Genomic DNA, 22,261 nt, shown 5'->3' on the forward strand with positions numbered 1-22,261 from the left:
GGAAGGGAGGACGGTAAAGGAAGAAAGGAAGGGTGTGAGAGAGCAAGGGAGGGAGGGACGAAAGGAAGAGGGAAGGAAGGAAATCTACAATAGCCAGTGCTGAGCATTTCTGGAAAGAGTCTCTCAGCTTCCTCCCATAGCTCCCATCCTTTTCAGAGTACCCTGATTCCAGGTTGCTCTTGGAATTGGTAGTCATTATCTTGGCATTTCTTTCCTATGGTGGCCATCTTTCAAACCAGCTGAAGTAATTTGTGCTTCTTGTTTCCTCATAGAAACCCCAGCTATCAGACTTCATGTGAAAGATGGCTAATGCAGAAGTGAGTGTCCCAGTGGGAGATGTGGTTGTGGTACCCACTGAAGGAAATGAAGGCGAGAACCCTGAAGACACGAAAACCCAAGTGATCTTGCAGTTACAACCTGTGCAACAAGGGTAAGTGGCTAGAGATTTGGTATTCTGAAAATTTTGTGGAGCTTTAAAGGGTGGGAGGATTGTAACTTTATGGTTGTTTAGCACAATGGAACATTCAAAATCCATCAGAGCTGGCTGAGTTTTCATATTGATATGTAGTGTGTGTTATATTTGTCTTTTGTTATTGTTCTTGCTGGGGATTGAACCCAGCACCTTGCACGTGACTGAGCTATATCCCCAGTCCCTGTATTTGTCATTTTAATAATATTATTGTAACAGTTATCTATTTCCTCATATCCCTCTCCACTGAGGATAAGTTACAGGGCTCCCTCATCTTATATATTGACCCCTCTTTGTGTGTGTGTGTGGTAGTAGGGATTGAATCTAAGGCTTCATATAGGCTAGGTAAGTGCTCTACCACTGAGCTACAGCCACAGCACCCCCATCTTTTTTTTTTTTTTTTTTTTTTTTTAATAGACAGTTCTCACTGAATTGCTTAGCACCTTGCCATGCAGAGGCTGGCTTTGAACTCTTGATCTTCCTACCATAGCCTCCTGAAACACTAGGAGTACAGATGTGCACCACTTTTGCCTGGCTCCCCAGCCCTATTGTAATATTTTATTTTGAAACAAGGTCTAGCTAAGTTGCTCAGCCTTCACCAAGTTGCTGAGGTTGGCTTTGAACTTCTGATCCTCCTGCCTCAGCCTCCAGAGCTGCTGGGATTATAGGCGTGTGCCCTGTACCCAGCTATATTCACACGATTTAACACAGGTTTTCAGTACATTATTTCCCAAGGGCAGTGTGGTTAGAATAGATTAGGTAATGCAACTACAAAAGTATTTCTGTAATACAATATATTATGAAGGTGTTGGAAGAAATATAATGCAAATTTCTCCCTATCATGAGGTGTGCAGTATAGTTGTAAAAAATACTTGTATGTGCCAGGTGTGGTGGCACATGCTTATGATCCCAGCGGCTGGTAGGCTCAGGTAGGAGGATCTAAAATTCAAGGCTAACCTCAGCAACTTTGCCAAATCCTATCTCAAAATAAAAAGAACTGGGGCTGAAGTTGTAGCTCAGTGGTAAAGCACCTCTGGGTTTAATCCTGGTACCAGAAAAATGTGTGTGTGTGTAAATAAAGAGATTGCTTATATGGAAAAATCTAAGAAATGCTGAATGATGTGGTTAGGAAGTGCTTGGTAGTTCAGTGGATCACTATGAATTTAAAAGAAGATAAAAATTTTTTTTGTTCATTTGTTTTTCCAGTGCTTGGGGATCAAACCTGGGACCTCAGGCAAGCACTCTATTGCTAAGCTAAATCCCCAGCTCTAAGAGAGAAATTTTAAAAGGGGATCTTAAAGGATAAATAAGAATTAGATCTGCACAGAGAAGGAGGGGTAGTTCTTCTGTGTTAGAGAATGTATAGAAGATCATTCATAGGATTAGCAATGTTTCTGGGCAAACACAATAATCCAGTCCTAATTTTTTTTTAAATTGCCTCTCCCCCATCACACGTTTCCACCAATCCAGTATTTATCTCAGTAATGTACCTTGTCCAAACATTTTTTGGAGAAAGAGTCGAACTGTCTTGGTAACATTTTTTTGTTGGTTTTTATTGTTGTTGTTTGAAAACAGGACCTTGTGCATGCTAAATACACATTTACCACTGATCTATACCCACATCCCTTTCTCTTGGTAATTTTAAAAACATTCCTGTAGGACTGGGTGCCATGGTGAATGCCTGTAATCCCAGCAGCTTAGGTGGCTGAGGCAGGAAGATCATAAGTTCAAAGCCAACCTCAACCACTTAGTGAGGCCCCAAGCAGTTGAGTGAGATGCTGTCTCAAAATAAAAAAATAAAAACGGGCTGGGGATGCAGCTCAGTGGTTAAGTGCCCCCTGGGTTCAATCCCAGCTACCAAAATAATAATAATAATAATATATAATATATATATTATTATAATATAATTAGATATATGAATTTTATATAATATATGATATTATTATATTATTATAATATTATTATTATATATTATAATATGTAATAATATTATAATAATAAAAAAAGGTTCTAGTACAGGGGATACAGCTTAGTGATAGAGTTCTTGCCTAGCGGATGTAAGGCCCTAGGTTTAATCCTCAGCACTGCAAAACAAAACAAAAATGCCAAAAACTTTTTAGTGTAGAAAATTTCAAATGTATAGATTTCATTGATATACCTACCTGTGTAATCCCAGTGACACAGGAGGCTGAGGTAGGAAGAGGTCAAGTTCAAGGCCAGCCTGGGCAACTTAGCAAGACCCTATCTCAAAATAAAGAAGATAAAAAGGGATAGGGATATAACTCAGTGGTAGAGCACTCCTGGGTTTAATCCCCAGTATTGCAAAATAGAAAAAGAAAACAAAAATTCAAATGTATAAACAAATAAAGAAAACATAATAAACTCCCAGCTTCAACAATTCCTGGTTGACTTTTTCATCTCTTTATCATTCTTTCTTTCTTTCTTTTTTTTTTTTTTTCTGGTCGGGACTGAACCCAGTGGTGCTTTAACCAGTGAGCCACATCCCCAGCCCTTTTTATATTTTACTTAGAGACAGGGTCTTGCTGAGGGTCTTGCTGAGTTGCTTAGGGCCTTGCTAAGTTGCTGAGGCTGACTTTGAACTCACAATCCTCCTGCCTCAGCCTCCTGAGATACTGGGATTATAGACATGTACCACTATGCCCAGCTATTTAGCCATTCATTCATTTATTTATTTATTGAAGCAAATCCTAGATATTTGTCTGTATCTTAAAAAAAGAAGGATTCTTTTTTTTTTTTTTTAAATGGCAGTACTGGCAGTTGAACCCAGGATGCTTTATTCATGAACTACACTCCCAGTTCTTTTATTTTTTATTTTGAGAGAGGGTCTTGCTAAATTACCCAGGCTAGCCTTGAACTTGTGATCCTCCTGTCTCAGTTACAGAATTGTACCACTATATCTGCTTTGCAGCTTTGTTTTCTCATGCAGTCCTCATTTCTTCTCTTTCTTTTTTTTTTTTGCAGTGCTAAGGATTGAACCCAGGGCCTCGTGCTTGCAAGGCAAGCACCCTGCCAACTGAGCTATATCCCCAGCCCCATCTTCTATCTTTCTTAAAGTACTCCAGTTGTCACTTGTCCTATCCTTATTAGAGACAGAGAAAAAATTCTGTGCTATTAGTCTTAGTTTTTAAAAAATTTTTCTTCTTTTTTCTTTCTTTTTATTTATTTATTTATTTATTTTGTGGGTGGTGCTGGGGATTAAACATAGGGCCTTGCTTATGCTGGGCAAGCACTCTACCTCTGACCTGCATCCCCAAACATTTTTACTATTTTTTTTTTGGCAGAGTGGTACTGGGAATTGAACTCAGGGGCACTCAACCACTGAGCCACATCCCCAGCACTTTTTTTTTTTTTAGTTGTATTTAGAGACAGAATCTCACTGAGTTGCTTAGGGCCTTGCTAAGTTGCTGAGGCTGGCTTTGAACTCGTGATCCTCCTGCCTCAGCTTCCTGAGCTGCTGGGATTACAAGTGTGCGCCACTGTACCCAGCTCTTGGCATTTTTTTGTTGTTTCTTTTTCTCATTATTTTGTTTATTTTATTTCTTTTTTTTACCTTGTTAGTTTTAGATATAGTCATCTTCGTACAATGTATATTTACCTCTCAAGCCACTATTTACATTGAGTTTAGTATATGGAGTAGTGAGTAAACATTTTGAGATACTAACAATCGATGATGTTCAGTTGATTTCTCTACTTGTATTTTCTAATTATTTGAATATTTTATTGTATCTTAGTCTTATTTTTTTTTAAACATTTTAATACCTTTATTTTATTTTTATGAGGTGCTGAGGATCGATCCAGTGCCTCACATGTGCTAGGCAAGTGCTCTATCACTGAGCTTCAACCCACCCCTTAGTCTTATTTTTAAAAACTGAAAGGAGAGCTGGGTACAGTGGAACATGCCTGTAATCCCAGCAACTCAGGAGGCTGAGGCAGGAGGATCATACAATCAAGACTGACCTCAGCAACTTAGTGAGACCCTGTCTCAAGATAAAAAAAAATAAAAAGGATTAGGGGTATGGTTTAGTTGAAGAGCACCTCTAGGTTCAATTCCCAGTACTGCAAAAAAAAAAGAGGGTGATAAAAATATAGATACCAGTAAAAAATAGAAAGAACTCATATAACATGAGACAAAGATGGATAGCATCAGGTGCTGATGTTAAGCCACAATCACACTTAACCTGATTGGCCATGGATTTAAGTAGGAAGAAAAGAAATACTCAAGAATGTGCATAAAACTCTGGGAATATATTGGTGAAGATTATATTAAAAAGCAAAATAATAACAGATTTTATATAAATATTTTTAGATTTCAGTATATAGAACTCCCCTTATATGTCTTTTTAGCTTTTAAATCTATGACATTTCATATTTTTTCAGGTATTCATTGTGTACATGTTTGCAGAAATGTGTTAATTAGCAAAAGTAGACTATCTGGTAACAGTCTCTACATATAAATAGAACCTGATATTGTATAAGATTATACTTTCATACTAACAATAGATTGGCTTTAAAGTATATGCAGAATTTAATTTTCTTTTTCTCTTCTTTCTCCTTTTCTTTCTCTTTTTTTTTCTCCCAGGAATACTGTATCTAATTGGCTTTTGATAATTCTGGGAAGTCCTGGGATATAGCTCAGTGGTAGATCACTTAACAAGCTTGTGCAAACCCCCAGCACTGCAAAAATAATAATAATAATTCTGGGCATAGAATTATTTCAACATAGAAACCATATTCAGCACATACTTTCTTTAAAAAAAAAAATAATGGGATTAACATTTTCAAATAAAATCTCTTTTATAACATTCTGAAAATGTTTCAGAGGAAGTGAAGGTACCAGGATTTCATCACCATTCTTGAATTTCCAGTTCACTGTGGATTGATAATGGAGTTTTAAACATAATGTGATCAAAGTTTTATTTTGTGGAACTGTGGATTAAATCCACAAGTGCTTTACCACTGAGCTACATCCCCAGCTCTTTTTGTTTTGTTTGAGACAGGATCTCACTAAGGATCTCATTAAGTTGCCCAGGCTAACCTTGAACTTTTTTTTTCCTAATTAGTTATATATGACAGTAGAATCCTTTTTGACACATCATACATCTGGTTGTCCGTGAATGACTTTGAATTTTTAATTCTCCTGCCTCAGCCTCCTGAGTCCCTGGGATTATAGGCATGAGCTACCATGCCAAGGTGATCAAGGTTTTAATATTTCATAAACTTACTCAGTGTACTGACTGACTTTATTTTTTTCTGTAGAAAAAAATTCAGTCTACATGTGGAAGGACAGTTCAGTTTGAGGAGGAGCAGCCCTGCTTTTCTTTTCATGCTGTACTTCAATCTAGTAGAAAGATTAGGGTCATGGATTGGGTGTGTAACTCAGTGGTAGAACACTTGCCTAGGATGTGCAAGACCCTGGGTTTAACCCTAGCACCATAAGTAAATAAGTAAATTTTTAAAAAGTTTAAGGTCAAAGAAAATATATTAATTCTTTCAGATCAAGAGGGTATACCCCTTAGTTTTTTTCTTTTTAAATATATTTTTTAGATGTTGATAGACCTTTTTTTTATTCATTTATTTTTATGTGGTGCTGAGAATCGAACCCAGTGCCTCACACATGCTAGGTAAGCACTCTATCACTGAGCCACAACACCAGCCTGACCCCTTAATTTTTGAGATAGGGCCTCGCTGAGTTGCTGAGGGTCTCATAAGTTGCTGAGGCTGGCCTTTGTCTTGTGATCCTCCTGTCTCAGCCTTCCGAATTGCTGGATTACAGGCATGGGCCAGTGCACCTGGCCTTTTTATTCTTTTTTTTAATTTATTTTTTATTTTTTTAGATGTTGATAGACCTTTATTTTATTCATTTACTTATATGTGGTGCTGAGAACTGAACCCAGTGCCTCACACTTGCTAGGCAAGTGCTATACCACTGAGCCACAACTCCAGCCCTTTTTTATTCATTTTTGTTTGTTTGTTCATTTGTTTTTGCAGTGTTAGGGATCAATCCTAGGACCTCAAACATAGGCAAATGGTCTATCTCTGATCTGCACACCCATCCCATGTTGAGATAGATTAGGAGTTTTCTAGCTTAAAGTTTTTTTCTCTCTTTTCCTTCCTTCCTTCCTTCCTTCCTTCCTTCCTTCCTTCCTTCCTTCCTTCCTTCCTTCCTTCCTTCCTTCCTTCCTTCCTTCCTTCCTTCCTTCCTTCCTTCCTTCCTTCCTTCCTTCCTTCCTTCCTTCCTTCCTTCCTTCCTTCCTTCCTTCCTTCCTTCCTTCCTTCCTTCCTTCCTTCCTTCCTTCCTTCCTTCCTTCCTTCCTTCCTTCCTTCCTTCCTTCCTTCCTTCCTTCCTTCCTTCCTTCCTTCCTTCCTTCCTTCCTTCCTTCCTTCCTTCCTTCCTTCCTTCCTTCCTTCCTTCCTTCTTCCTTCCTTCCCTCACTCAGTTCTTTTTATTTTTTTTTATTTAAAGACAGGGTCTCACTAAGGTGCTAAGGTTGACCTTGAATTTGTAATCTTCCTGATTCAGCCTCAAGTCACTGGGATGACAGATTTGCACCACCATGTCTAGCTGGTTTCTCATTTTTATCTTAATCCTTATTCATTGAAAACCATTTATTAGGTCTTCGACATGTTTCAGTTAGTACATCATGTGCCAGACATACAAAATTGAATAAATAAGAAAGACATGGATTTTTCTCTCAGGGACCTGTTAGATTATACCCTGTGGGAGATAAATAAACAGGTATATATTATTAAATGTTATAGATCTTGTAACAAAAGGTGAAGGTAGATGGATCACAAAGGAGGATATGGTTTTACTGGTGGAATAGGGATGGTAAGAAAAGCATCCAAAAGATACTTATTGAAAGATAAGTGGGGAAGAATGTTCTGGGAATAGAGAAAAGTAAGAGCAAAGATAAAAGATATGAAAGGTGGTAATTTTTGGAACCACAAATAGTTTGGTAGGACTGGCACTTGGATTGTAGAGTTTAGAGAAAGTTGAAACTAGAAGGCTTAAAGGGGCTTAAAAATCATACTAAGGATTTGAGGCTTTATTTATTGTAGATGGACACAATACCTTTATTTTATTTTATTTATTTACAAGTGGTGCTGGAGCCACAGTGACTCATACATGCTAGGCAAGTGCTCTACCACTGATCTGCAACCCCAGCCCAAAGCTTTATTTTAATAGTGTGGAGAGGTGTTTTGGTTTGTTTGTTTTGTTTTGTTTTTTGGTACTGGGGATTTAACCTAGGAGCACTCTACCATTGAGCTACATCCCTAGCCCTTTTAATTTTTTGTTTTGAGACAGGGTCTCTCTAAATTGCTTATGATCTCAGTAAATTGCTGGGGCTGATCCTCCTCCCTCAGCCTCCCAGATTATTGGGATTACAGGCATACCTCCCTGAGCCTGGCACATCTCCAGCCTTTTTTTTTTTTTTTTTTTGGTACTGGGAATTGAAGTCAGAGGCACTAGACCACTGAGCCACTTCCCCAGCCCTATTTTGTATATTATTTAGAGACAGGGTGTCACTGAGTTGCTTAGCATCTCGCTTTTGCCGAGGCTGGCTTTGAACTCACGATCCTCCTGCCTCAGCCTCTGGAACCAATGGGATTACAGGCGTGCACCACCGTGCCTCACTACCCCTATCCTTTTTATTGTTTATTTTGAGAGAGTGTCTCACTAAGTTGCTTATGGCCTCACTAAATTGCTGAGATTTATCTTGAACTTGTGATCCTCCTGCTTCAGCCTCCTGAGTTGCTGGGATTACAGGCATATGCCACCATGCCTATCCTGGAAGTTATTTTAGACATAATGAATTCAACAAAATCCTGTGGGACATCCAAATGTATGTATTTACTTAGCAGTTTGCTGTTTCCTGTTGTGAAATTCAGAAGGAAGTCTGCACTATAGGTGGCACCATGGAGATGGATAGTCATTTATGTAAAGATTACTCAGGCAGTGCTTTCAAATAACAAGGTGTAAGAATTAATACATCAGGTTTATTATAGAAATTAAGCAAACAAATGACACCAGTGTATCACATTAGATTATCTGAGCCCACAAATGTAGAGGCATTTTAGGTTGGCCTGTGTTATGTCACCTTCCATTAAGTGGTGCTTCTAGTTACTGGTCGTTAATTTGAGCATAGCTTTTCTCCTGCTTTTTTTCAGTTGGCTTTGTTCATGTCAATAATTTGGTTATAATACCTTAAAAGATGCTAAACTGCAGGACTGGGAATGTAGCTCATTGGTAGAACAGTTGCCTATTGTGTGAGGCCCTGGGTTTAATTCCTAGCACCCCCAACACACACACAATGCTAAAGTACTAAAAAACAGTGCTAAAATTTCTAGATATTTAACAAAATATATAAATTTTTGTCAACATAATTCTTCCTGTCTTGAACTACTTTGTATTCTTGTCAGGTTAATTCTATATGATTTCATCTTGTACTTAAAGCAAAACTATGTGATGAACATTTAAAGTGATGTGATAAAGGAGAAAGTCTGTAATACAATAGCAAGTGGAGTATAGTAGCAAGAATTACTTTCCTTTGAGGTGAGGAAAGTTGTTGTCGATTCATTTCCATGGTAGTAGCTGCTAAGCAGTCCTGGGCAGCTTGAAGTTTAAATACAATGGGAAACTTGTCAAAGTACTAACATAGAATCGTTAAGTGTATTTATTTTATTCCTTTTGAGATAGAGTAAAAACAAATTTCTTAACCCCATGCTGTGAATATTAATCTTTTCATGATTTATGTAGTTTGTTTATCGATGGACACTTTTACAACAGGATTTATGAAGCTGGGTCGGAGAACAACACGGCAGTTGTAGCGGTAGAAACTCACACAATACACAAAATTGAAGAAGGAATTGGTAAGTCTTCATTTTTCTAATACTTTTGTCCTTAGTTTCCTTGGTTATCTTATAGCCTGTGTGTGTGTGTGTGTGTGTGTGTGTGTGTGTGTGTGTGTGTGGCGCACGCTGGACAGTCAAACCCAGAGAGGGCCACACACATCCTAGGTAGATGCTCATTTAGCTACATCGCCAGCCTGAGGTGCCTTGCTTACCATGCCTTATGTTTTGGGGAAACATCTAGTGTGCTTACCAATATTGTAGCCATCAATTTAATAGAAGCATATTTAGAGACTAAGACTTACTAATTAAGAAGCCAGGACTGGTAGTTGATTGTTTAATATCAGTGTGCTAGTGTGAGTGAAAGATAAGTCATTTATAAAAATTCCACAAAGATAGAAGCTTGACTAGCATACTCAGGCCCTGGGTTCAGTCCCCACTACTGCCAAAAAAATATTCCACAAAGAAATTAGAGTCTCAGGTTGATACCTATCATTAGAGAAATTGCTGATGAGGATTGACAAGGCACTGACTCAAAGGCTGTTAGGGGAAAGAACCTGAAATTAAGCAAACCTAAGTTTGAATCCCTTTTTCTCTCTCTTTTTTTTTTTTTTTTTTTGGTGGTATTAGGGATTTGAACCCAGGGCCTTGCACATGTCAGACAAGTATTCTACCTCTACCACTGATCTATACCGCTAGCCTTTTTAATTTTATTTTGAGATAGAGTCTCACTAAGTTGGCCAGGCTGATCTTGAATTTGTGATCCTTCTGTCTCAGTTTCTTGAGTAACTAGGATTATAGGTCACCACTGTTCATACTTTCCCACTTTTTAGCTGTGTGTCCTTGGGATAGTCACTTATTTTTCTGAGGTTCATAAACTTATATGTAAAAACTTGGGAAACAATTACTGCTTCACAGGGTTTTTATAAGAATGAAATAATATTAAGCATGTAAAACAGTAACTGTAGCTGGGTGCTGTGGTCATGCTTGTAATCCCAGCAATTTGGGAGGTTGAGGCAGGAGGATCACAAGTTAGAGGCCAACCTCAGCAACTTAGCAAGGCTCTAAGCAACTTAATGAGACCCTATTTCAAAATTTAAAAAAAAAAAGATTGAGGATGAATCTCAGTGATAGATTGCCACTGTGAAATACCTATTGCCACAAAACAAAACAAAACAAACAATATGTATATATATTAGAGTGTCTAGCACATAGTAGGAGATAACTGTTATTCCAAACTTTTTCCAAAGGATTCCTAAACAATACTAGCAAGAATGAACTAGTAGTCCCTCTGATAAACCAGCAGACTGGTAATTTGGAATTTAGAATTTGGTGAAGACTTGTTCATTAAATAACTGATTTTTTTCTTCCATTTTCAGATGCAAGCACTATAGAAGCAAATGAGGATATGGAAATTGCTTACCCCATAACTTGTGGAGAGAGCAAAGCCATCCTCCTCTGGAAGAAGTTTGTATGTCCAGGAATAAATGTGAAGTGTGTCAAGGTAATTGTCCTGTTTCAGGACTCCTTTTCAAAGGGTGCTGTTTTAGTGCCTCCTCTTTCTCTTCCACCAAAATCTTTGTTTTTTTTTTTTTTTTTTTTCCTTTTTCTGCATTGTTGAGGATGGAACCCATGACCTTGCACATGCTAGGCAAGCTCTACCACTGAGCTACACTCCCAGTCCCAGCCAAATCAATGTTTTTGATTTTACAGCTATTGTCCTATCATTTCACAGTAGAAAAATTAAGGATTGACCTGGATTTAAGTTCTCTTAGAATGTAGAAAACTTGTGTTTTCACTACTATAAACCCAACCTTTAAAATCGTTAGTTTTTTTTTTTTTTTTTTTTTATTGTTGTTCTTTCCTTTTGGGATCTGGGGATCAAATTTAGGGCCTTGTACACACTAAGCATGCACTGTTCCACTAAGCTCATCCCTAGTCTGAATGGTCCCTGGTGTGTAATAGATAATCAATAAACATAATCAATAAATATTTGTTCAATGAATAGAGTCCCTTTCTATCACTGACTAACTGGGTGACCTTGACCAAGTTTTTTAATATTTCAGAGCCTCATTCTAAAAGTGAAATTTTATATATATATATATATTTTTTTTTATTTATATACATATCAATACCTATAATGCAAGACTGCTAGTTTATATGAGATAATAGTTGTAAAATGCTTTGTACTAGTATGCATTATAGAAGAGTTTATTCAAAATTATTATTGATATATAACTATTGGAACAAATAAAAAAGAAAAAATCATTGATAAAAATAATCTTTACAAGAGCATAATGTGAAAAGAATTGTTCATTCTATCTTTATTGGTGACTACAACAGTACCCATAGATATTAATTATCATAGTGGCATCATCCTAGATTAATTAGGGTTACGGAATTTTAAGGGTCTGCAGTGCTATTGGCTTCTTCCACGCTTGTTCTTTCCACTGTCCTGAATCTTGTCCTTGAGACTGGATAGATTATTTTAGTTTATTTGGTCAGCTTTTGCAGCACTAGACCAAACCATGGGAGTCAAGGTATAAGTGGATGGTAGATACTAATCAATTAATTTTCTCTCTGGGCATTTTTTTGTACATAACCAGTAGTTGTCATTCCATTCTTTTCCCTCTTGACTTGCCTAAGTTGACATTGAACTGCTTTGGACTTTTTTTTTTTTACTTTAGTTCAATGATCAGTTGATCAGCCCCAAGCATTTTGTTCATCTGGCTGGCAAGTCCACTCTGAAGGACTGGAAGAGAGCCATTCGTCTGGGTGGAATCATGCTTAGGTAAGGTCTAGCACACACCACTCAACAAACTTTGGGGCACTTAATTATGGTAGAGTCCAGTCTTTTCCTCTTTACCTTGAGGTTTGTCTTCTGTCTGAAGGATTGGCTTGAGGAATCCATGCATTATATACTCTTTGTCAGTTTGTTCTGCTTTTTTGGGGTTCTGGGGATTGAACTCAGGGTCACTTTACTACTGAGCTATATCCTCAGCTCTTCTTATTTTTTATTTTGAGACAGGGTCTTGCTCAGTTGCTTAGGACCTCACTAAATTGCTAAGACTGGCCTTTAAATTGTGATCCTCCTGTCTCAGCTTCCTGAGTTGCTGGGATTACAGGCATTAGAAACCATGTCCAGCTCATCAAGTTGTTCTTTTTTGTTGTTTTTCATACCAGTGATTAAACCCAGGCGCACTTAACCACTGAGCCATGTCCCCAAGCTGCTGGGATTACAGGCATACACCACCGTGTCCGACTATCAAGTTGTTCTCTTTCTCTCTCTCTCTCTCTCTCTCTCTCTCTCTCTCTTTTTTTTTTTAGTATTTTTTTAGTCGTAGATAGACACAATACCTTTATTTTATTTACTTATTTTTATGTGGTGTTGAGGATCAAACCCAGTGCCTCACACATGCTAGGCAAGTGCTCTACCACTGAGCCACAACCCCAGCCCCTCAAGTTGTTCTTAATCCTTTATTATTTATTTATTTATTTATTTATTTTTGCAGTGCTGAGGCTTGATCCCAGATCCTATACTTGCCTGGCAAGCCCTCTAGCACTGAGCTATGCTCTCAGTCCCCAACTTGTTCTTTTTTTTTTTTCCTTTTTTCCTTTCAATTTTTTAGTTTTCGGTGGACACAATACCTTTATATTTATGTGGTGCTGAGGATCGAACCCAGGGCCTCATGCATACTGGGTGAGCATACTACCACTGAGCCACAACCCCAGCCCCCAATTTGTTCTTAAAATCTCTGGGAGATCCAGGTACAGCAGCAAACATCTGTAATCCTAGCATTTTAGGAGACTGAGGCAGGAGGATCACAGGTTTGTTTGTTTGTTTGTTTAGTTGTAGACAGACACAATATCTTTATTTTATTTATTTATTTTTATGTGGTGCTGAGGATCCAACCCAGTGCTAGACCAGCCTCACATATGCTAGGCAAGGGCTCTACCATTGAGCTATACCCCCAACCCAGAGGATCACAAGTTTGAGGCCAACCTGGGCAACTTAGTGAGACCCTATCTCAAAATAAAATAAAATAAAAAGGACTGGGGATATACTTTAGTAGTAGAGTGTCCCTGGGCCCTGGGTTCAATCCTCGGTATTACCTAAAAAAAAAAAAAAAAAAAAAAAAAAAAAAATTGTGTGGATAGGTTGAATCCTCTCTTGGCAGACAAACTCTGAGTAGATGAAAGTCCTGTTTGAGACCACCAAACAGAGAAGACAAAGAGGAAGTCAAACAGCCCTGGAGCAGTGCAGGCTGACTGACAAATCCTGGGATAATCTGGTGAAGCAGAAGGGTGCTCGAGAATTAACAGTTGTGCACAACAAATGCAATCCTACTATCATTGTACCCTGGAAATAAACATCGGAATGTGTAATATCCCCCACTCTCACCCCTTTTTTTTTGTAACAAGTTTACCCTTGTAGTTTTTCCTGCTTGAATATTAACATTAGTTGGTATTCCTGGAATATTAACCTGCCAATAGAAAATTTTTAAATGGTCAAGAATTATAAGTTGCCCATGTAACATGTATCTATGAGCCTGGAAAAGATCTTACCCTTTATCTTTTTAATTATTTTAAAAGAAATCCTTCCTAAGAAAAATCTATAATCTTTGTAGAGAGTCAAGCATAAAAAGGTTTTATTGTAACAATATTTATTATGGTGAAAATTATAGTCTACTTTAATGTATAGTCAAGGGACTTCTAAAGTAAATTATGACTTTTCAGAAATGTGTATGAGTATATATTATGGGTTATTTTGCAGTCATTAAAATATTTCTTAAGGATTTTGCATGGAAAAATGCTTATGAAGTAATGTGAAAAAGACAAATATAAAACTGACTAAATGGGACTGGGGTATAGCCCAGTGGTGGAGTGCTTGCCTAGCATGCATGAGGTCCTGGGTTCTATGTCCAGCACTGCAAACATTTTTTTTTTAATAAAAATAAATTAAACAGTGTGACTTCAGCTGTGTTAAAACACATACAGAAAGCTATGGAGCTAAGTGGTAGAGTGCTAGCCTGGCATGCATAAGGGCCTGGATTCAGTCCCTAGCCCTGCAAAAGAACAAAAACAAAAGCAAAACAAACAAAAAAACAACCACATACATACATGTAAGTAAAATTTAGTGGCAGAAAATATGTGGAAGTACTGGGGAGTGGTATTGGCCAGGCACAGTGGCATATGCCTGTTGTCCCACCAACTCAGGAGGCTGAGGCAGGAGAATCACAAGCTCAAGGTCAGCTTCAGCAACTTAGCAAGTCCCTGTCTCCACAGAAATAAAAAGGACTGATGATGTTGCTCAGTTATAACATCAATCTGCAGTATGAAAAGAGAAAAAGAAAATATGCTAAAAATGATGATATTGTTTGTGGATTTAACCCAGGGCTACTTTACCACTGAGCCACATCCCCAGCCACCCCCACTTTTTAATTTTTTGAGACTGGGTATTACTAAGGGCCTTGCTAAGTTACTGAAACTGGCTTTGAACTTGCAATCTTCCTGTGTGGCTTTTTTTTTTTTTTTTTTTTTTTTTAAGGCAGTTGTTGTCTTTGCAGTTTTCTATATAGCCCAAGGGAAATATTAATTTTTTTTTCCTTTGTATTGCTGGGGATTGAACCTAGGGTTTTGTGTGTGCTAGGCAACTGCTCTACCACAGAGCTACAACCCCAGCCCAAATATTTTCTTCATGTTTTTTTTTTTTATTATTTTTTTTGTAGATGGACATGATACCTTTATTTTATTTATTTATTTTTATGTGATGCTGAGGATCGAACCCAGGGCCTTACACATGCTAGGCAAGCGCTCTGCCATTGAACCACAACCCCAGCCCTTCATATGTTATTTTTATATTCAGAAATACATAATCATTTAAAAAAAAATCATTCCAGGGATAAGCCAAACTCAGAAGATCAAGGGTCATAAGTTTTCTTTCATATGTGGAGGCTAAAGAGGAAAAAGGAGAAGAAAGGTGCTGGGCAGGGATCTCATAAAAATCAAAGAGAGATCAGTAGAGGAAAGGATTCAGGGAATGGAAGAAGGAAAGGAAGGGATGAAATACTGAGAAGTAATATTGGCCAAAATGTTATATTGTGTGTATGTATGTATTGTGTGTATTGTTACATATATGTAACAATAAATCCCACCATTATGTAAAACTGTAATGCACTAATAAAAAATATATGGAAAGAAAAAAAATACTCATTCCAGGGGCTGGGGATGTAGCTCACCAGTAGAGCACATGCTTATCATGTGCAAGGCCCTGTATGTAATCATAGTTGAGTGATTTAGGGAGGAATCTCTTTACCTTTCATTTTTGTTGTTCTTAGCCTGTTTTGTCTGCCTATAAAGATAGCATCTGCCAAACTTCCCCAAATCTAAAAGGGAATCAGATGTTTAAACACTGTTTATTGATATGTCTCTGAGGCCTAACTCTCTTTAGATGAAGTGCAGACTGAACTTGTACTTGTCTCTGTTTGTACAGAAAGATGATGGACTCTGGACAAAATGATTTTTTTTTTTTTTTTTTTTAGTTTTTTTGTGGTGGTCGCCAGCACCACAAAAGGGAAAAAAAATCATTAGTGAAAGCCAAGTGAGGCCAGGTGTGTGTTTATGCCTATAGCCCTAGTGACTCAGAAGGCTGAGGCAAGAGGATTGCAAGTTCAAGGCCAGCCTTAGCAATTTAGTGAGCCCCTAAGCAACTTCCAAAGACCCTGTCTCAAAAAAAAAAAAAAAAGAAAAAAAAAAAAAAAGTGCCAGGCATGGTGGCACATGCCTGTGATCCTAGCAGCTAAGGAAGCGGAGACAAGAAGATAGCAAGTTCAAAGCCAGCCTCAGCAGCTTAGTGAGGCCCTAAGCAACTTAGTGAGACCCTGTCTCAAAAATAAAAAAATAAATAAAAATGGCGGTAGGGACCTGGGGTTGTGGCTCAGTGGTAGGGCACTTGCCTAGCATGTGTGAGGCACTGGGTTCAATTCTCAGCACCACCTAAAAATAAATAATAAAACAAAGGTATTGTGTCCATCTATAACTAAAAATATTTAAAAAAAAAAAAGGCTGGCGATGTGGATCAGTGGTTAAGTGTCCCTGAGTTCAATCCTGGTAAAAAAAAAAAAAAAAAAAAAGAAAAAGAAGAATTTAAGTTTTTTTTTTAAAAAGGTCTGGGGATGTAGCTCAGTGGTAAATGCCCCCTAGGTTCAATCCCCATTACCTCCCACCAAACCCTCCACCAAAAAAAAAAAAAAAAAAGAAGAGAAAGCCAAGTGACATTATACCATAGAATTTACTACAATTAAAATACCTTGTGGTTTTGCTCATGGACTATAATAACAATGTCTGTGGATCCAATTGTAAGGACATTTTCCAGAGGGTGTTTAGTATAATCAACTTTGCTCTGTATTTCTAGGAGAATTGTTATAATATTTTTTTATTTGATTTTTTTTTTTTTTTTTTTCTTTTCATGGTGCTGGGGATCAAACCCAGGGCTTCACACATTCTACCACTGAGCTGCATACCCATTCTGTTTTACCCTTTTCCTTTTTTAAATGAACGAACACTACTGAAATTTTTTATGTCTCTAAAAGTAGTAACAGATCTTTCTGATCTAGGAATACTAATACATCAGAATCTTATCACAAAATTCTGATATCCCTGAGGCATTTCTCAGTTGCGCTGGGATATGAACTAGTATTTTCCCTTTTCAGGTTTGGTTTCAATGACATTCTGTGACATTCTTAGTATATACCTGAGCTTAGTGATAACAAGTAGAAGAGAGTATTCAAAATGAATAAACTAAGAAGAAAAGTACCTGCAAATATGTGCTGGAGCAGTGAAAAATTTGTAGTCCCAATTAGAATTTTTGTGACTTAATGATTTCTAATACTATTAGGTTTCATTAATTATATAGTAGACTCAGCAGTGTGTCCCTGTTTGTCCCTGAGGCCCAGTTGTTTTTTAATGAAGTTCAGGCTGAACTGGTACTTATATCTCTTTCCACAGGAAAATGATGGACTCCGGACAGATTGATTTTTACCAGCATGATAAAGTTTGCTCCAATACCTGCAGAAGCACCAAATTTGATCTTCTGATCAGCAGTGCAAGAGCCCCAGTGCCAGGACAGCAGACAAGTGTGGTGCAGACACCCACTTCGGCCGATGGTAGGGGGTAGGAAACCACCTGAAAACCCGCTGTATTTTTCAGCAGCACTTTTCCCCCCATTTCTCCTTTGTGTTTCTTAATTTCAGTTCTTGAGATCATTGATGTGCTTTGTGGTAAGGTATGGTAATCTTGGGTGGGATTCTATGCCTTGGAAACAGATCTCTTTTTTTCCTCTAAATAATTCTTATTGGCCAGATCTTCTTCCTTGTTTCTTCTTAGAATGCATGGTAAGCATTAGAAAGATGGTTCAGTAGTTATAAAACTTTCCAGTGGTCTCATGTTGGTGCTGCTTGGCATATCAATGTTGAAATTAGACTGTTCTGAAAATTCTCTGCAAGACAGCAGGGTAGATTAGCATGATGATTAGTTTTCAGCTGTTGAACTGAGATATATGAGTGTGTCATTGCCTGGGCTGGACTGTGAAGAGCCTGCCATAAGTCTCAGAAAGCTCTGCCTGGGTGGGCTCCAGATTACCCAATGGAGGCTTCCTCACAGATGAACAGGATGGGCACTTTTTGAACTTGGGTCTTGGGCTCCTCCTTACTATCCAGGAAAGATATAACTATGTGAGAAAGATTATTCAAAAGGATTCAATCAGCCCAACTGGAGACTTAACCACAGATGAATAAAATCTGTCTCAACTACTGTCATAAACTTATAAATATGCCTGACAATAACCATAAGAATGCTCAAGGATATAAAAGGTTATAGAAGTACTGTTTTTGAAAAATGACCTTTAACTTTTATTTTTGGCCAGCCCTAATATTCTATGAGTAACTACTGGGAAAGTAGAAGCCAAATCTCTTGGAACCTAAATCCCCTTCAGAAAAATATAAAATACCTAGCAGTTTGAATTTTTGCACACATCTCTTTTGCTTGAAAAGTAAAAAATGCTTTGAAATGATTACTTTTTTATTTGGTCAAACTCCTTCACTTCTTTATCCATATTAACATTATTCTTTTGTTTAATTATTGATATCCTTCAATGTATATAGTCCACATTTGGCTATATTGCTGGCTAGATCAGTTTGGTTTTTCTCCATTCTCTTTGTTTTAAAGATTCACACACAATTTATAGCAAGGTTTTTTTTTTGTTTTTTTTTTTTTTCCTGTGAATGTTTATGGATCTTTCTCTCTCTCTCTCTCTCTCTCTCTCTCTCTCTCTCTCTCTCTCTCTCTCTCTCTCTCTCTCTCTTTTTTTTTTTTTTTGGTACTGGAGATTGAACCCAGGGTGCTTTACCACTGAGCTACATCCCCAGTCCTTTCTATTTTTTGAGACAGCGTCTCCCTTAAGTTGCTTAGGGCCTCACTTAATTGCTAAGGCTGGCCTCAGATTTGGCAGTCTTGCCTCAACTTTTCAAATCACTGGGAGTACAGGCATGCACCACTACACCCAATTGGTCTCTTATCTGATTTCTTGGGTCTCCATTTCTCTTGCCTTTCATGGACTGATAGATAAGCAATAATAACTTCAGATATTCTAGATGCTTAGTATCCAATGTCTTTGTAGGCAAAGCTCCTTACTTTTACATAATTTAAAGTTCTTCTCACCCAAGTAAGTCTCAAGTAGGCAGCCTGGCAATCATGCTTACATTCATTCTCTTTAAAAAGCAGATTGCCTTTTTATGATTTTTTATTTTATTTATTATTATTATTATTATTATTATTATACCAAGGATTGAACTCAGGAGCGCTTAAGTACTGAGTCACATCCCCAGCCCTTTTTTATATTTTATTTAAAGACAAAGTCTCATTAAGTGACTTAGAATCTTGCTAAGTTGGTGAGGCTGGCTTTGAACTTTTGGTCCTCCTACCTCAGCCTCCTCAGCCACTGGGAGGTGTACACAACTGTACCTGGTTTTTCCTTTTGTGATTTTATAAGTTATCTGTTTCTCCCCCCCCCCCCCCCACCTCCGATCTTTGTTTTATCTTTTTTCTGTGCTGGGGAGTAGATCTAGAGCTTCACACAAGCTAGGCAAGCACTGTGCCATTGAGCTACATTCCTAGCAATCTTTCCCTTTGTTTCAGAGTAAGAAAGCATTTCTTTTGCAAGGCAGGTTTTCTTTAGAAAAGCCAGTACTCATCCTAGCTTGCCTAGGAGTCTGGTTCTTAAAGCATGGACCTACAGGCAGGAAGTGAGCATGTTATTTTTTTATTTTTTGGTACCAGGCATTGAACCCTGGGGCGTTTAACCACTAACCCACCTCCCCAGCCCTTTTTATTTATTTTGAGACAGGGTCTCACTTAGTCACTGAGGGCCTTGCTAAGTTGCTGAGGCTGGCTTTGAACTTGCTATTATAGGTGTATGCACCTGGCAAGGCAAGCATATTAAAATAACAAGGGCTGTGAGTCTGTGTAAGATAGAAGGTAGCTATAACTTTTGCATAAAATTGACTGGCCTCACATCTAATGGACTCCTTTTAGGTAGCATCACACAGATTGCCATCTCTGAAGAGAGCATGGAAGAGGCAGGACTGGAATGGAACTCGGCTCTCACTGCTGCTGTCACCATGGCCACAGAGGAGGGTGTGAAAAAAGACTCTGAGGAAATTTCAGGTACTTTTCTGTGCAACTAAATGATCTTGTAGGGGTTTTTGTAGGGGTTTTTGTTTGTTTGTTTGTTTGTTTGTTTGCTACTGGGAATTGAACCCAGGGGAACTTAACCACTGAGCTACACTCCAGCCCCTTTTATTTTTTATTTTGAGACTGGGTCGCTCAGTTGCTTAGGGCTTCACTAAGTTACTGAGATTGGCTTTGAACTTGCGATCCTCCTACCTCAGCCTCCCAAGTTGCTGGGATCAGAGGCGTGTGCCAAATTGCGCCTTGCATCCTATAGGTTTTTATGACCCTTACCATCACTATGATTAGGACAAAGAAGGCTTCTTAATATGACTGCTAACCATAGTGAAACATCGTATTTTAATCCATGCAGTTGCCCTGCACACATGAAGATTTGAAAAGGTTCAGCAGCTTGCCTAAGACCACCCACAAAACCAATAGGTGTCAAAGCTGAATTCAGAGGTTTGAATCTATAGTCTATGCTTTCCCTCCTATCAGATTGCCGAAACTTTGGCACAGTTTTTAGATAAACCAAGCTTCAAGATGTCCAAAGGAAGCTGGGTGTGGTGGTACATGCCTGTAATCCCAGCAGCTCGGGAGACTGAGGCAGGAGGATCGAGAGTTCAAAGCCAGCCTTAACAACTTAGTGAGGCCCTAAGAAACTCAATGAGAAGCTCTCTCCAAAAAAAAAAAAAAAAAAAAGGCCGTGGGCTAGGGATGTTGCTCAATGGTTAAGCACCCCTGGGTTCAAGCCTCAGTATCAAAAAAAAAAAAAATGTCCAAAGGATAATATAGGTAGCAGGTGGTACAGAGGATGGGGATTAATGATTTACTTAGAGGGGATCAGAAAGGCTTAATATCATTCTTCATTTATTAATTCATCTAATAAATATTTATTATTGCCTATTTTTAGTTGGTACTGTTGCAACATGCTAGGTGCAGAAATAAAAAGACATAGCAACCTCCCTCAGGGAGCTTATCGTGCTACCTATCCAACTGTTTTGTTTTCTTAAGTATTAAAGATTAGGGAGAGTGTATCTTTTAATTAATATTTAGTTTAATATCTTTATTATCTTAACTTTTATAATATTAAATATTACCTAACAAAATTACATTCAAATGTAACATAATATCTAATATTAACTATTTAATGTTTAATATTTAGCTTAATACCTTTATTGAAGAAAATATTTATTAATTTTTTCTTTTTATTTATTTATTTATTTATTTATTTATTTATTTATTTATTTATTTTTGGTGGTGCTGGGAATCCAACCCAGGGCCTTGTACATGGGAGGCAAGCACTGTACCAACTGAGCTGTATCCCTAACCTCTTGTTTTTAATTTTTTAATTAATTTATTTAAATATCTTTTTTTTTTTTTTTTTTTTTTGCGGTGCTGGGGATATTGAACCCAGGGCCTTGTGCTTATGAGGCAGGCACTCTACCAACTGAGCTATCTCCCCAGCCCCTAAATATCTGTTTTTATAGATAGCCAAAGCAAAACGAGGATATGACAAATTGAGGCAAACTCCTAAGTGACTGAAGGGGCCAAATAATTAAGTGCCAAATAATTAAGTAACAACTCAAGAAGGCAGCTAGTGTTCCCAAAGTTCTTTCCCTTTTTCTAGTAATGGCCCAATAAGAAATCCTTTTGAATTGAAATAATTTTGAATTAAACATTGTGGAGATGTGCCTGCATGCCTAGGTGGCATTCTTTGTTTACCCTCTATCTTATCCTCTTATGCCAGAGGACACATTGATGTTCTGGAAAGGAATAGCTGATGTGGGCCTGATGGAAGAGGTGGTCTGCAACATACAGAAGGAAATAGAGGAGCTACTCAGGGGAGTTCAGCAGCGGCTCATCCAGGCTCCCTTCCAGGTCACAGGTAAGTGCACTGATCCTAACAACAGTGGTCATTTATCAAATACTCACAACTGGAGGCAGATCCTGTTAGCTTCACAGCAACTCTGAGGTACAAATATCATTATCTATCTCTACTTTATAGATAAGGACACTAACGCTCATAAAAGTTAAGTCACTTGTTTAAACTTCATAATTGGGTGTTAAACTCAGGTCTGGCTATGTTTTTTCCACATGTAGTTTTTCCTCTATAAATAGTGCTAAAAAGAAGTACTTTATCCCTCCCCCTACCCCATGTTCACTCTTTCTCTAGTATATATGATTGTGTGGGGT

The 22,261-nt window shown here is 37.9% G+C and overlaps 1 protein-coding gene across 3 annotated transcripts in view; it reads left to right on the plus strand.

Moving 5' to 3' along the window:
- The window catches only part of GMEB1 (glucocorticoid modulatory element binding protein 1), a 44,169-nt gene that overhangs the window by 9,567 nt on the left and 12,341 nt on the right, over window positions 1-22,261 (plus strand). For 2 of the 3 annotated variants that reach the window (XM_079114627.1, XM_079114628.1), the window contains exons 2-8: window positions 273-430; window positions 9,249-9,361; window positions 10,720-10,844; window positions 12,028-12,131; window positions 17,348-17,505; window positions 19,931-20,062; window positions 21,816-21,953. In XM_079114627.1, the coding sequence (XP_078970753.1) occupies window positions 303-430; window positions 9,249-9,361; window positions 10,720-10,844; window positions 12,028-12,131; window positions 17,348-17,505; window positions 19,931-20,062; window positions 21,816-21,953 (898 nt within the window). In that variant the 5' untranslated portion in view covers window positions 273-302. The remainder of the gene's footprint in view (window positions 1-272; window positions 431-9,248; window positions 9,362-10,719; window positions 10,845-12,027; window positions 12,132-17,347; window positions 17,506-19,930; window positions 20,063-21,815; window positions 21,954-22,261) is intronic. The other variant, XM_079114629.1, reaches the window with a different exon arrangement.

The sequence above is a fragment of the Sciurus vulgaris genome (assembly GCF_902686455.1).
Source record: "Sciurus vulgaris genome assembly, chromosome: 1".
Classification (NCBI taxonomy): domain Eukaryota; kingdom Metazoa; phylum Chordata; class Mammalia; order Rodentia; family Sciuridae; genus Sciurus; species Sciurus vulgaris.